Source organism: Carcharodon carcharias, chromosome 15 (assembly GCF_017639515.1).
Source record: "Carcharodon carcharias isolate sCarCar2 chromosome 15, sCarCar2.pri, whole genome shotgun sequence".
NCBI classification, from domain to species: domain Eukaryota; kingdom Metazoa; phylum Chordata; class Chondrichthyes; order Lamniformes; family Lamnidae; genus Carcharodon; species Carcharodon carcharias.
This window is the reverse complement of record NC_054481.1, coordinates 4402484-4417967: the sequence shown is the minus strand read 5'-3', so window position 1 is coordinate 4417967 and position 15484 is coordinate 4402484. Positions and strand designations below refer to the sequence as shown.

General features: G+C 43.5%; 1 protein-coding gene across 1 annotated transcript in view; it reads left to right on the top strand.

Annotated features, from left to right (window-relative positions):
- The window catches only part of xylt1 (xylosyltransferase I), a 286218-nt gene that overhangs the window by 264582 nt on the left and 6152 nt on the right, over nucleotides 1–15484 (top strand). Inside the window, exon 10 of the mRNA XM_041206662.1 lies at nucleotides 1108–1441. Within this exon, the coding sequence (XP_041062596.1) occupies nucleotides 1108–1441 (334 nt within the window). The remainder of the gene's footprint in view (nucleotides 1–1107; nucleotides 1442–15484) is intronic.

The window sequence follows — 15484 nt, the reverse complement described above, 5'->3', positions numbered from 1 at the left end:
CCAGTCAAGGCTAGCCTTGGCACTCAGAGTAAAAAAAAAAGTATTGAGGTTAGTCGAATAATTTAATTCTAAAAATATTATCCAAGCTTCTGATTCAGACCATTTCACCAGGGCACTTACAGTTTGTCAGCAGGGATAAAATTTGGATTGTGTCCTTTTCATATGGAAAATCACAGAATAAAAGCATCTGCAACTTGGAATATCAAGCTCTAAAAGTTTAGCGATAAATCATGGCCTGGGGTTATTTTTGTGCCCGGGCCTGAACTAAGAAGTGTATGGCTGACCTAAAATTGGTCCCAGGTCGCATTGGTATTTTATAGATGCCAGCATTTGTTGCTGCTCCACAGGCAGTTGGCATATTGGAAGTGTTAAGATTTTGGGCCGTTGGCTCAACAGTAAGTCCCTGGCGGAGGGATGGAACAGTCAGCAGTGGATGCAATCATACTGGGTGCAATGCTTCTGCTCCTCTGGCCTCCACAGAGATGTTATTTTAAAGAAAATGTTTAAAACGCTACTTTAGTTGACTGCTGAAGAACCGTCTGTAGACCGGGTCCGACTCGTGCTCTGTATGTCGTACGCTCATTTTACAAAGGAGTCCTTCAGCAACTATTAGGCCCCTTATTATTGTGTGTAAGACATGTAACCTGAATTAGGTGGCCTCCTGGAATGATTACAAAAGTGAGCACATTGAATTTAGCAGTGGACCAAAAGCCCACGCAGATTGGGCACTGGCCATCTCACTGCTAAATTGATGTGTTACATCTGGTTTACATTTGAAAAATGGGCACCAATTTCTACCTCTTAAAACTTTTAAATCCACTTGAGGGGAAAGGGCATGAGGTTATATAAAGTATTGCTGCAAAGGCACTTGTCCTTTTCAAGCAAAGGTCCCCCAAAATGCACTGGGTTACCATCCCAGCTCTTATTCAGGATCATGCCTGCTGCTGTCTTCCAGAGCTCTTCATACGAGAGTATGTTGTGCTCTTGTCTCCATTGACCAGGCATACCTTTTAACAACTGTATGTACACTTTTGTAGTTGTTTATATTGTATGATTTCTGGTCAATTCTTTAAACTTCAAATCTGACTTTTCAATTTTTACTTTCAGATTGGCACAGAGTGGGATGCTAAGGAGAGAATTTTCCGGAACTATGGAGGACTCATTGGCCCCATGAACGAGCCTATTGGCATGCAGAAGTGGGGCAAGGGCCCCAATGCTACGGTCACTGTTGTTTGGATCGATCCAATTAACGTCATTGCAGCTACGTACGATATTCAAATTGAGTCGGGTGCCGAGTTCACTCACTACAAACCTCCGCTGAACTTACCCCTGCGCCCAGGCCTGTGGACTATTAAAGTTCTGCATCACTGGGCACCTATAGCTGAGACAAAGTTTTTGGTTACTCCTCTGACATTCTCAAACAGGCAGCCAATCAGAAAAGGTGAGACACACGCCAAGATATATTTTGAGAGAATAGCAGAGAGTAAACATCGATATTTTAAAAGCAGAACTACATAGAATGTTACAGCACAAGATCAGGCCATTCAGCCCAGTGTTTATACTGCACGCAAGCCTCCTCTCACCCTATTTCATCCAACCCTATCTGCAAATCCATCTATCCCTCTCTCCCACAGATACTTAGCTGGCTTCCCCTGTAAAGGTACCTGCTATCCACTTCAAATACTCCATGTGGACATGGCAGGTAGGTTTATCTTAATCAGAAAGGTAAAGTATTGTTAAAGCTGGGAGAGTGGACTTTTCACTTCCCATTGTCCCCCCCCCACCCCCCCGCCAACCCCACCCCCTACCCCAACCCGGGTTTATGGCTCCATGAGCACTCTTCACGTACGAATCTAGTCAGGAAGTGTTGGTCGGCTCTTTGTCTGTGGACTTCATCGCAGCTGACCCAGATCCTAGTGTGTACACATATACAACTGACCCAGATCCTAGTGTGTACACATATACAACTGACCCGGATCCTAGTGTGTACACATGTGCAACTGACACAGATCCTAGTGTGTACACATATACAACTGACCCAGATCCTAGTGTGTACACATATACAACTGACCCAGATCCTAGTGTGTACACATATACAACTGACCCGGATCCTAGTGTGTACACATGTACAACTGACACAGATCCTAGTGTGTACACATATACAACTGACCCAGATCCTAGTGTGTACACATATACAACTGACCCAGATCCTAGTGTGTACACATATACAACTGACCCAGATCCTAGTGTGTACACATATACAACTGACCCGGATCCTAGTGTGTACACATGTGCAACTGACACAGATCCTAGTGTGTACACATATACAACTGACCCAGATCCTAGTGTGTACACATATACAACTGACCCAGATCCTAGTGTGTACACATATACAACTGACCCGGATCCTAGTGTGTACACATATACAACTGACCCAGATCCTAGTGTGTATACATATACAACTGACCCAGATCCTAGTGTGTACACATATACAACTGACCCAGATCCTAGTGTGTACACATATACAACTGACCCAGATCCTAGTGTGTATACATATACAACTGACACAGATCCTAGTGTGTACACATATACAACTGACCCAGATCCTAGTGTGTACACATATACAACTGACCCAGATCCTAGTGTGTACACATATACAACTAACCCAGATCCTAGTGTGTACACATATACAACTGACACAGATCCTAGTGTGTACACATGTACAACTGACCCAGATCCTAGTGTGTACACATGTACAACTGACCCAGATCCTAGTGCACACACATTTACAACTGACCCAGATCCAAGTGCACGCACATGTACAATTGACCCAGATCCTAGTGTGTACACATATACAACTGACACAGATCCTAGTGTGTACACATGTACAACTGACCCAGATCCTAGTGTGTACACATGTACAACTGACCCAGATCCTAGTGCACACACATTTACAACTGACCCAGATCCAAGTGCACGCACATGTACAATTGACCCAGATCCTAGTGTGTACACATATACAACTGACACAGATCCTAGTGTGTACACATGTACAACTGACCCAGATCCTAGTGTATACACATGTACAACTGACACAGATCCTAGTGCGTACACATGTACAACTGACCCAGATCCTAGTGCACACACATTTACAACTGCCCCAGATCCTCGTGCACACACATTTACAACTGACCCAGATCCTAGTGCACACACATGTACAACTGACACAGATCCTAGTGCGTACACATGCACAACTGACCCAGATCCTAGTGCATACACATGTACAACTGACCCAGATCCTAGTGCACACTCATGTACAACTGACCCAGATCTTAGTGCACACACATGTACAACTGACCCAGATCCTAGTGTGTACATATTTACAACTGACCCAGATCCTAGTGCACACACGTACAACTGACCCAGATCCTAGTGCACACACATGTACAACTGACCCAGATCCTAGTGCACACACATGTACAACTGACCCAGATCCAAGTGCATACACATGTACAACTGACCCAGATCCTAGTGCACACACATGTACAACTGACCCAGATCCTAGTGCACACACATGTACAACTGACCCAGATCCTAGTGCACACACATGTACAGCTGACCAAGGTCCTAGTGCACACACCTGTATGATTTCCATTGGGAGTCACTGGACAGCCAGTGGGTAACTGTTTCCTCTCCCTAACCCAGAGGCACTAAGGCCAGTGGTAGCATTCCTACTCAGAATCAAACTGGTGATTTTCAGGTCTGCATTACTATGTTACACTATACTTAGAAAAGGAAGAACGTGCAGGGTTACAGGGAGAAGGTGGGAGAATGGCACTAAGGGAATTGCTCACTGGGAGAGACGGTGCAGACACAAAGGGCCAAATGGCCTCCTCTGTGCTGTAACGATTCTGAGAGTAATCTTACAGACTAACATGCAGCGCTCTCTGGTTCTCAAGTTGACTTCTGTCTTCAACTACAAGATAAATTAAGAGATCAATTACTGTCTTCCAATCTGGAGTCTTCCCAACACAAAAGCAATTCAGTTACACGACACTGCTACAGCTTGAGTAGAATGTAGCATGGATAGAAACATCACTTAAGTCTTGGCTCACCACAGATATCAAGGACTGGTTGTGACCTACTTAAATGTACTGTTAACAAGCACTTTGTTTAAACACATCTACACATGCAAAGTGCAATAGTCAATTTAATCATCATAGACCTAGCAATTAAATTCACTTCCTAAAATTATAGTCAGCATATGAGCTAGGGTTAACCAGTGTCAAAGCCGTAGTGAAAAAAATGAATGTTCTTTATAACCTTGATCAGTATCTATATTTAAATAATAACATCAGAAAGTGCTGCAAATACTCAGCAGAAGTAGTCTGGCAGAATCTGTAGAGAGAGAGAAACAGAGTTAACGTTTCAGGTCAATAACCCTTCATCGGAATGAGGAAAAGTTAGAGAAGTAACAGTTTTTAAGCATGACAAGGAAAGGGAGAGAGGAGGAAAGAACGAAAGGGACATTTGTGATAGGATGGCAGGCAGGAGAGATTAAATGACAAAAGATCCTGCCTTCCCCTTCCCATTTACACTTCCTCTAGACGCTACTTCTGTTTCTTTTTTGTCCCATTACCACCACCCCCCACCCCCCTCCCCCTGCCCCCGCCTTGGCCTTGCACCAGCATCCTTCTTGTCATTTAATCTTTCCTGGTCTCCTCCAATTCCTTATAAATGGTAAAAGCAAAATACTGCGGATGCTGGAAATCTGAAACAAAAATAAAAATAGCTGGGAAAACTCAGCCAGTTGACCTCGAATGTTAGCTCTCTTTCTATCTGCAGATGCTGTCTGACCTGCTGAGTATTTCTAACATTTTCTGTTCTTATTTCAGAATTCCAGCATTCACAGTATTTTGCTTTTGTCTACATTTCAGAACTTGCTTTGCAAATTTATTGTTTGTAGTCAAAATGAGCAGGTAACATTCACACTTTCAGCATCGATTCTGTAACTAAAAATAAAGATCGCCGCTTGTTCAGTCATTGATCAGGAGGATGGTAGATTGAATGACGTATAGAAATTGTTCAGTTGAGTGAAGCTCTGATGTATAACGTTGGAAAGTGCCGGCAGTTGCCTTTTCCCATGCTTCGCTTGAATTTTCAGTTCCCATCATCAGTTTCTTCATAGGAACATAGGACTTAGGAGCAGGAGTAGGCCATTCAGCCCCTCGAGCCTGCTCTGACATTCAATAATAACATGGCTGATCTGGTTGTGATCTCACTTCCAATTTACTGTCTGCCCCCCCCCCATAACCCTTGACTCCCTTGTCTATCAAAAATCTATATCCTTGAATAAATTCAATGACCCAGTCTCCACTGCTTTCTGGGGAAGAGAATGCCACAGACTAACCACCCTCTGAGAGAGAACATTTCTCCTTATCTCTATTTTAAATGGTACTCTTCTTATTCTTAAACTGTGTCCCCTAGTTCTAGTCTCTTCTATAAGTGGAAACATTTTCCTGGTATCTACCCTATCAAATCCCCTCAGGATCTTATATGTTTCAATAAGATCACCTCTCATTCTTCCTGATTCATATCAATAAATGATTTTTCCATTATCCCTTATTTCCTTCCTTTCCTTCAACTTTTCTGCAATTTTTTCCACCTCTTTACTCTTTAACTTTTGGAAGTATAATAATGCACAAAGTTTAACTAACCACAGCTGAAGCATTACTATAGGCAATCTAAACCCAATCTGCCTTTGTCAGTGTCCATTTCTTTTTCAGTGCATTGTGGTGTTTCACTTGGAGCTGGTGTACTTGGTCACTGCCTTTGCGCCCTCCGACACGGCGTGCTTGGCCAGTTCCCCGGGCAGCAGCAGGCGCACGGCGCTCTGGATCTCCTGGGAGCTGATGGTGCTGCGCTTGTTGTAATGGGCCGGGCGGGAAGCCTCGCCGGTGATGCACTCGAAGATCTTGTTGACGAACGAGTTCATGATGCTCATGACCTTGGAGGAGATGCTGCGGTCTGGGTCAACCTGCTTCATCACTTTGTAGATGTAGACGGAGTACTCTCTTTTCTGGATTTCTTCCTCTTCTTCCTGCCCTTCGGTGGCATTTTCTTGATAATCTTTTTGGAACCCTTCTTGGCAGCTCCTGATTTCTTCTCATCCTCCAGGGTGCCGCTAAACCTTAGACACAGCTAAAACTAAACAGTCCTTCAATTGAAACCATCCAATTTACTTAATAGGATGATCCACATCGGCACCTAATCAAAAGTGAGCAAACCTGCCTCCTATTGATGACAAGGCATGGACAAGAGTTAAGTATGCAACATAATTTAGCAATACAGCACCACTCCCCCCAACTCTTTGTACAATTCCACTCAAGTTGTCTGATGTTAATAATATCCAAAAGTAGAGAATTTGCTCTGACTTTTCCTTCATATCAATCAATAGTGTACTACCTAAATCTTGATGTGGAGGAGCAGAAGGAAGCTGAGGTTGAGTTGAAGTAGAGCAGGAAAAGATTAGGATTCAGTTGATGAACCGGAAGATGATTGAGCAAGCAAGAATGGAGAGGCCATAAATTTTGGCTCAGAATGCCTCCTACATGCACTATCTTGGTGGGCTGTGCCATATTACATAGTGCCCTCAAATTCCACAGGACTTCTCCTTGTGTCCCACTGTAACTTTGATGGGAGACAATGCAGACCCTAGGGAAATGGCCATTTTTGACTGGTCACTCCACATCTTTGGTATTTGTGCCAGTCTCACATTAAAGTTTCAGCAGGAGATCGGAAGACTCAGTCAGAATTTCCAGACCAGTGTACCCACGGAGCAACAAATAGCAGCCAAATCCCGTTTTGTTTAATATAACATGACACATGGTTTAGCACAATTCAGCAGAAAACGAGGACTACATTAACAAGATAGTGTTACCCAATTAATCTCATATGCCCCAAGCGTACAGAAGTTTCCAGACAATCCTATCATCTGGAAGTGTGTCAACGAGCTGATTGGCCTTCTGTCTAACCACCAATGTTACTTTCAATTTTTGGAAGGAAAGTATTGCACAGGGCAGTAGTTTTGTTATTACTGAAATAAGATCTGAATATATAGTACACACTGGACTGAAACATTTAAAGCAGATTTTCGGGTGAACTTCCTTGGAACTGATATTGGGCCGGAAATTCCAAGCTCCCTAGGGTCAGATTTGGAGAGTACCCCAAAGATGCGCTGGAGAACCCCTCTCAGAAGTTCCCAGGTAAAGATTTGCACAACAATTGCCCAGAAGTGCTAACTTCCTCTGGACAATTGCATTGCGCTGGGAAACATCCGAAAATGCAGTTTAAATCACAAACTTCGGATGGTTCTGCCTGGGTTACACCAATAATTACCCAGAAAAAGTTAGAAGAATTAAAACCTCTTCTAACTACTGGGTAATTATTGTAAATACCCAAACCGATCCCCCCACAGCCCCAACCGCCCCTCCCACCCGATCCCTGGGACTCTCCCACCCCCGACTATCCAACACCCCCATGGTTTTCTCCACCTGCTAACCCCGCATGGGATTCCCCCCACCTGCGTGGGACTCTTCACCTTACTACCCCCCCACCGCCCATGACTCTTACCCACTGACCCATCCAACGCCTCACCCCTATGTGTGACCCACACCACCCGAAATTCCAACCACCCCCCAGCCCCCCTTAATGTCCAACCCCCCCCCACCTCCTCCCAATGTCCGAACTCTCACCCCCCAAATATCCAGTCTGCTCCACACCCTCCCGATGACCGAACCCCCCTACCAAATGTCTGATCCCCCCAACCCCCTCCTGATGTCTGACCCCCGCAGCCCCTCTGATGTCTAACCCCGCCACCCCTGAATGTCCAACTCCCCCAAACTTCCCCCCGTTCCCCCCCACCCCACCCCCCAAATGTCCGGCCCGCTGCACCCCATCCCGATGTCTGACTCCCTTTACACCATCCCCTCCCCCCCCAATCCCCACCTGACCTCCGAGCACCCCAAACCCCCCCCCCAAATCCTTTTCAGTTACCTTAGACACTAACCCTCTCCCTAGCCTGTCAATTTCAATGGGACCTTTTAACTTACCTGCTTTATGGCAGCCAGTGCCATAAAAAAGGAGGCTTTGGAGCCAGCTGCAGTCTCTGGATCTCGCACGGCCTGAACCAGAAGGTCGGGCAAGACGGGCACAGAAGAAATTTGGTGTAGGTAAGTGGGTACGGAGTGGCAATCTGATGCTGATTGCCACTTCGAGGAAGTTACTCCCCAAATGTGTATTGTCTTTTCAAAATGAAAAGTTTCTAAACTGTATGGAGTGTTCTTTTGCCAGTGAAAACTTGAAAGGAACCCAACTAAGTTGAAAGTAAAATACTGCAGATGCTGGAAACCTGAAACAAAAACAGAAAATGCTGGAAAAACTCAGCAGGTCTGGCAGCATCTGTGTGGAGAGAGAAACGGAGTTAAAGTTTCATGTCTGTATGACCCTTCTTCAGAGCTGAAGAGAAGTGGAACAATGATGAAATTCTAGTTCCATGTTGTTCTTTCACACAATGCAACCCTTGTTCTGCTATAATTACATTCTGCTTTCTTACCTTTATGCACTATTAGCGCCTTTTTTAGCACTAACCACTACCATCAACACTCCCTTTTTCCTTAAGTACATAACATCTTTGTCAATCCCTCCTTTGTCCCCACCTATCGCTGGCCTTCTATCCAGCTCCACCTACCACACCCCCTTAAACAGTACAAATTTCATCACATTTCCACTTCTCTGCAGCTCTGAAGAGTCATATGGACTTGAAACGTTAACTTGTTTCTCTCTCCACAGATGCTGCCAGACCTGCTGAATTTTTCCAGCATTTCCCGTTTTTGTTTCAACTAAGTTGACACTTTAGATCAATGAGTCTATAACAGTCTTGAGTAACTTGTTCATGAAAAGAGATTACTGTTATAATAATCAGTCTCATATTACAGTAACATCATGTACAGGGACATGAACTGCATCATTAAAATGTGAATTATTTTCCTATTTTGCATGTTACCAAAACATTTCAAAGTACACTTCAGCTGTGACCATGCTGTGTTAAAATGTGCCTTAATTTAGTCTGGAGTTGATGGTTCTCAGTCATTTCCAACCTTTAGAATAACTTTACACTCTATTTGATATAGTCCAGTAATGGGGTTGGAGCTGGGGCAGTAACAGAAGCTGACCTCATATTTGCAGCACCAACTTTAATTAGCGACTGATATGAGAGTTGGGTAGACAATTTATTGGCACTGATAGGATACTGTCTAAAGGATTACACCTGAAATCATGTGCATGAGAAGAAATTGGAGCATGAGAGTGAGAGAACCCTGTTAAACCAGTTCACTAATCCACTAAAACTGATGATTCTCTGTAGAACTATGCAACTTTGAAGTTAGCTGGTTACATTTCCAAAGTATAATACCAAATATTATAATTATTTTTTTCCACAAATAACTTTTATTAACAAACAAAGTAATTTGTTGAAGCCTTCACCCTCTTCGTGAACAGATTTGCTAAGTATGGAGAAACTATAAGGTTCAATAGTATAAAGGTTAATTCTGAACTGGTACAGTGAAGATGAGGTGCTAAGGTTTAGGCTCTTGGTTGGTGAAGGGCAATGGTTACTCATCTGCCACTTGGTTACACTGTACTTGACTTTGGGGTACTCTAGTCTAGACTAACACTGTCAAGATTGCTGTCAAGTTTTCTCCTCACAGCACTCACAACTCATACTTTGTTAAACACCAACATGCGCCAACAATATCACTTTAAAATTTTGAATCAGCTGGAAGTTATTTATAATGAAAATTGAAAAATAACCAGTTGTATTTCCACATAATTATCAATTTTTTCTTTAGAAATTTGACATTTAAGTGGGAATTTGAAATTCCAATGGATTATGATTAAAATTAAAACATCATGTTCATCAGATCCTGTTTCAACCAGTTTAAGACAGACAGGATTGTGTGCTGCATCAAAAATCACTTCATTAAACTGGTAACGATTGAAGGAAAGTCAGAACCAACCACAATTTCCATATCTTTGGCTATTTAGAATTTTAAAATGACTTTTTGTTATTGCAAAATATCTTTGCCAGGTGGAACATGTAATGAGTAATGTTATACAGGAATAGAATGAGGAGGTCATCCAGCCAATTGAGTCTGTTCTGCCATTTTTGTTAGCATTGCTCAATCCTTTTAATTCAGTATTGCTTTGTTTATTTTTCTCTAAGTAGCCATAGCTCCCAGCTCTCAATATCCCTTTAAACTCGTCAACTCACTTTGCATTAAATGCCTTCAAGACTCTGATTTTGCCTTTAGCTGGTTTAGCTTACATTCCAACATCGTGCTTGCTAGTTCTGCATTCCTGTACCAGATGGAATAGTCATTGCCAAGCTACCCTATCAGATTTCCTTCATTTTAATTCACGGGCAGAATTTTCTGCCTGTCTGGCGGGCCGGTCGGGAGTGGGCACGGAGCCATTCTCCGCCAGCGATCGGCTGCGCGCTGCCATTTTACATGGGCGGGCCAATTAAGGCCTGCCCAGCGTGATGCACGGCCGGTAGCGCTCAGCACTACCTGTACGGGCGGGGGGGGGGGTGGGGAAGAGGGAGAGTCGGGCCTGCGTTCTTCTGTTCATGTGTGCGAAAGAGCGCAGCAATCTCCCTGAGGCACAGAGCTGCCTTAAGGAGATTTAAGTTCATATTGAAAGTTTTAAATAAAGGAAGATTAGAATTATTTAGACATGTCCCCCTCATGTGACAGTGTCACATGAGCTGGGACATGTTTATGAATTGTGAAAAAAAAAATTTATTAATTTAATAAAACCTTCAGGAAACCTCATCCCGCCCGTGGATGAGGTTTGCTGAAAACCACGAAGGCCACTTGGGCTCTTCACCTGCCGCCCCCCCAACCAACCTTAAGGTTGGACGGGCAGCCCTGTTAATTATCTAAATTAGTTTCCTAACGGCCTTAACAGGCCTTTGACGGTTCGGTGGGTGCGCAACCGCCTACAGCACACGCCCGCCGAGCGAAAAGTCTGAATAATGCACGGTGATGTCGGGACACACGCCCGATGTCACTGCACTTCATTTTACACATCGGCATGTCAGGCCCATCCCTGCTCGCCAACATGAAAATTCTGGCCGTACGTTTCAACTGAATCACCACTTAACGTCCTCATGTCCCAGAGTAAAATCCAAGTTTCCCCAGTCCCTCATCATAACTCAGTTCCTTCGTTCCAGGTCTCATCCTGGTGAATTGTCACTGGATATCCTTCCTGAGGGAGTGGGTGTCCAGGACAGATTGCTTATTCCACAAGAGGCCTGGCCAAGCTCTCTGTATCACTGCAGTAGTACTTTGTTGCTTTTATATTCTGAATGGCTTGTGATGAAGCCTAGCATCCCATTATCTTTTTTCATTGTTTCTTGCACTCTGTGAGCTAACTTTTCATGACTAATACTGCTGTTGTGCTCTTAAATCCATTTGCTCAGCCAATCCCTTATTATGCACTCATTTGCATTCTTATGTACGAGGCGTACTAACTTGTGCTTTGTCACATTAAACTGGAACAACAGCTGTTCTGCCAGCTTACTTAACCTTTTTTATGACATTTTCTCCATTTTTCTTCTGTATCTTCCAACTTGGAATTGTCCATAACATGGGCCAGAATCTTCTGTTCAGCGTGCGTGGGCGTTGGTCCTGCACGCCAGCGAGTAAAGTGACGCACGGTGATGTTGGGCGTGCGTCCTGACATCACAGTGCGTCATTCCGATCTTTAGCGCTGCGGGCGAACACCAGAGTCAGCTGCACACCCGCTGACCTGTCCAAAGGCCTGTTAATGTCATTAATTAATTCTTTGAAGTAACTGCCAGGGCTGCCCGTCTAACCTTAATGTTGGCGGGGGGGCAGGCAAAGAGCCCAGGCGGCCTTCGCATTTCTCATGAAACCTCATCTACGGGCGGGATGAGGTTTCATGAAGGTTTTATTAATAAAATATTTTGTTTTAAATCAAAATTCATAAACATGCCCCAGCTCATGTGACCGTGTCAGATGAGGGGACATGTCTGAATAATTTTTTTAATTATTTTTTGTTTTCAATTTTTCAAAATGAAATTAATCTCCCTGAGGCAGCTCCGTGCCTCAGGGAGATTTCTGCGCTCTTTCACACACATGCATGAAAGAGCGCAGGCCCCGACTCTCGCTCCTCCCCCCACCCACCCGCACAGGTAGCGCTGAGCGCTTCCGGGTGTGTGTCACGCTGGGCAGGCCTTAATTGGCCCGCCCACGTCAAATGGCAGCGCGCAGCTGATCGTAAGCGGCCCATCCGATGGGGAGAAAATTCTCCCTGTGGCTATACTCTGGCTCCACGCATTCACAAATTCATTTCTATGTAGCCTGGACAAATTTAGCCATTGGGGAAATAAAGTGCTTCTGTCTTCCCTCATTGCCTTTTGCCACTGATCCCTGTGGCACATCACTGTCTACCGATCCATGAATATCACTTTCTTCCCAACTAGCTCCCTGCGCATGCCGCTCAGTTTGCAACACCATGGTGTTCGGTTTTAAATGACAATCTATTCCGGGCTGCTTTATCAGTTGCTTTCTGAAAAACCTTTTGCAGGATATCAATTGTTTCTTCTCTGTCCCTCACCTCCATGCCTCTATGAACTCTGTTAGATTAGACAGGAATGACTCACCATTCGCAAAACCATGCTGAATTCCACCCCCCAACGTAATAAAGGCAAAATAATGCGGATGCTGGAAATCTGAAATAAAAATGGGAAGTGCTGGAAAAATTCAGCAGGTCTGGCAGCATCTATGGAGAGAGGAACAGAGTTGACATTTCAAGTCCAATGTGGCTCTTCTTCAGGACTGAATCATCCCAGTCAGTTATAATATTTCCAACTGCTCTTTTGTCCTATCCTCGATTCTAACAATTAGAATTTAAAAAAAGACAACTCCTCCCCTCTTGAGTTCTTCCCTTATCCCCTCCTCGACACATTAATCTTGCTTGGGTGCCGTTTTGCCCATGATTCTAGCACCCAAGTAGGCATTGTTCTCAACCAGGCTAGTGCATGGTGGCAGTCTGATTGACACCAAGTGGGCACCACTTAGGATATCTTTCCTCACTCAAAATGTACACACTGATTTTTATAATAGTGTTGTGAACAGTGATCAGCAATGGCATCTTTTTCCCAAACCCCTTTGTAGCCTAAGTGTGTTGAAGCCAACCTTAGCTCATGTTTGGATCTGAGATTGATTAACTAGGACCAAATCTTGGGACCTTCTGGTCTGTATGGCAAACTCAGCCACTGGGGAAATAAAATGCTTCTCTTTGTGTTTCTTCCTTCATTGCCTTTTGCCATGGGAGTGGAGTTCTCCTGAATCGCCAGTTAGGATAACACCGGGTCTTCCCAGCATCATCAATCATAATCAAATTATTTTAATAAAACGTTCTCCCTTTTTGAACACATCATAAATAAAACATAATAAACTTAGCAAATTACTTCAGTTTTCTGTATCTACAATGAACTCCAATGTGCCCAACAGTAGCAGAGTTCTAATAGAACAAACCCTAAGCACTGGCCCCTTATCGAGTTCTACCTGTCCCACCCACCCCCCTCTACCAGCTTATATTTCATCTCATTTCTATATGTCTTAGTTCTGATGAAGGGTCATACGGACTCGAAACGTCAACTGTGTCCCTCTCCACTGATGCTGTCAGACCTGCTGAGTTTTTCCAGGTCTTTTTGTTTTTGTTCTAGATTTCCAGCACCTGCTTTTCACCTAAACTTGTCTTTGCTGTACCAGCTTTTAAAAAAGAAAAGCTCACAGCAGCTTTTTTAGCAGTTTTTGTCACTTTTTTAGGGTCATTTTGTATTTCCTTTTCATCCCTAACGTCCGCTTGCCACATCATGGAAGCTGTCAGGAAACATTGGAACTTGGATCAAGTAGATTTTGTTATCTGTTTTCCAGTTAGAAGCTGTTTATGTCCAGCAATGCAGAGACCTGTCTTGTGAAAAGAACTTTGTTCTTTTTATCACCTCTTGGGTTTTTTATTTAAGTTAGTTGATAGGCCTGATAAGTTACTATGAAGAGGCGCTTACTGAACCCTTATTAGAATGTGGCTCTAAAGCTGTGGGTACCAATCAGTTTTCATAAACAGAAGGGACTTTTTTCCTGCTCCTCCAAGCCCCACCTTAAGGGAAAAATTATACTTTTAAAAATTTGCCTTTTAAGTGGTGGCCTCCAGCAGCCCCATTAAGGACCATCAGCTAGACCTCAATTAAACCCGACACACACGTGCTGTATTCAGCACAATCCATTTCCGGTTTGGGTCCTAAAACAAGTTTTAAGTCCCATATTTTCATATTTAAGAGGCCTAATACCCATTTTAACCAGCATCTAAGGATCCTGTACAGCACTCAAACCTGTATCAGACCTGTTTACTTATGCACGTCAAGAATAGTGGGAACCCAGTGGCCAGATTTTTCAATCTCGGAATTATGTACCAAATATAAAATACCAACTGCTATGTGTCACACAATGCACTACTGTTAACATTGAAGATACCTATTAAAGCTGGAGCAACACATGCTGATAACAAATTTTCAATGAAATGTGCAACCCGCATACCAAATTTAATGTAGAATTGATTCATTAATTTGGATATTTAATTTGAAGTAAAAGAGTAGGAAGTGAGCTATTTTCTCTAAGTAAACTTAACAAAATTAATATAAACAAAAGCACTCTCGATCTCATGTGCCGTTCCGTTTATGTTAACAGTTCGCTGCCACACAAACTGCAGTATAAGTGTATGGCAATCCTGCTATCCAAGATGATGCACACTGCAAAAAGAGTTTTTTTTAAAGTAGTGTCTTCAACAACCATGTGCTGTTGGAGGCAGGAGTGACCGATAGGCATGGCTGCCATCAGCTGGAGCTGCTGAAGCATAGGCAAATGCTTCGGATGTAGGAAGAGACGTCTTGGCAGAGTGCATCCTCCAGCCCTCCTAAACCATTGAGAATAGCGGCATTGAAATAATAGCAGTGATTTTAAAACTCATGCTTGCATGTTTGTTTTGAAATTGGTCCGGCTGCTTTTGAGGCTGCTCTATGTTGGCACTAGAGCAAATTGAAAGCAGCAGATCTGGGAGCTGGCAGTGCAGAACCTCTTGGTATAAATGGGGTATAAATGTCAAGACTATTGCTGGGCAATAAGACACGAGTTAATCATCTCAGTGCTCGTGTTAATGTATTAGAAGCACAAGAGAAACAGGTGAGACACTATTTCAGTGTCATGGATTTAACTCAGCTGCTCATTTGATTAATCATTTTTGTTTGCTCAATCTGAGCAGTTGAATCATTGAACAAAAACATCACAAGTGTTTTTCACAAGCGCTATTTATAACCTGTCCTGCTGTCTGTGATTGT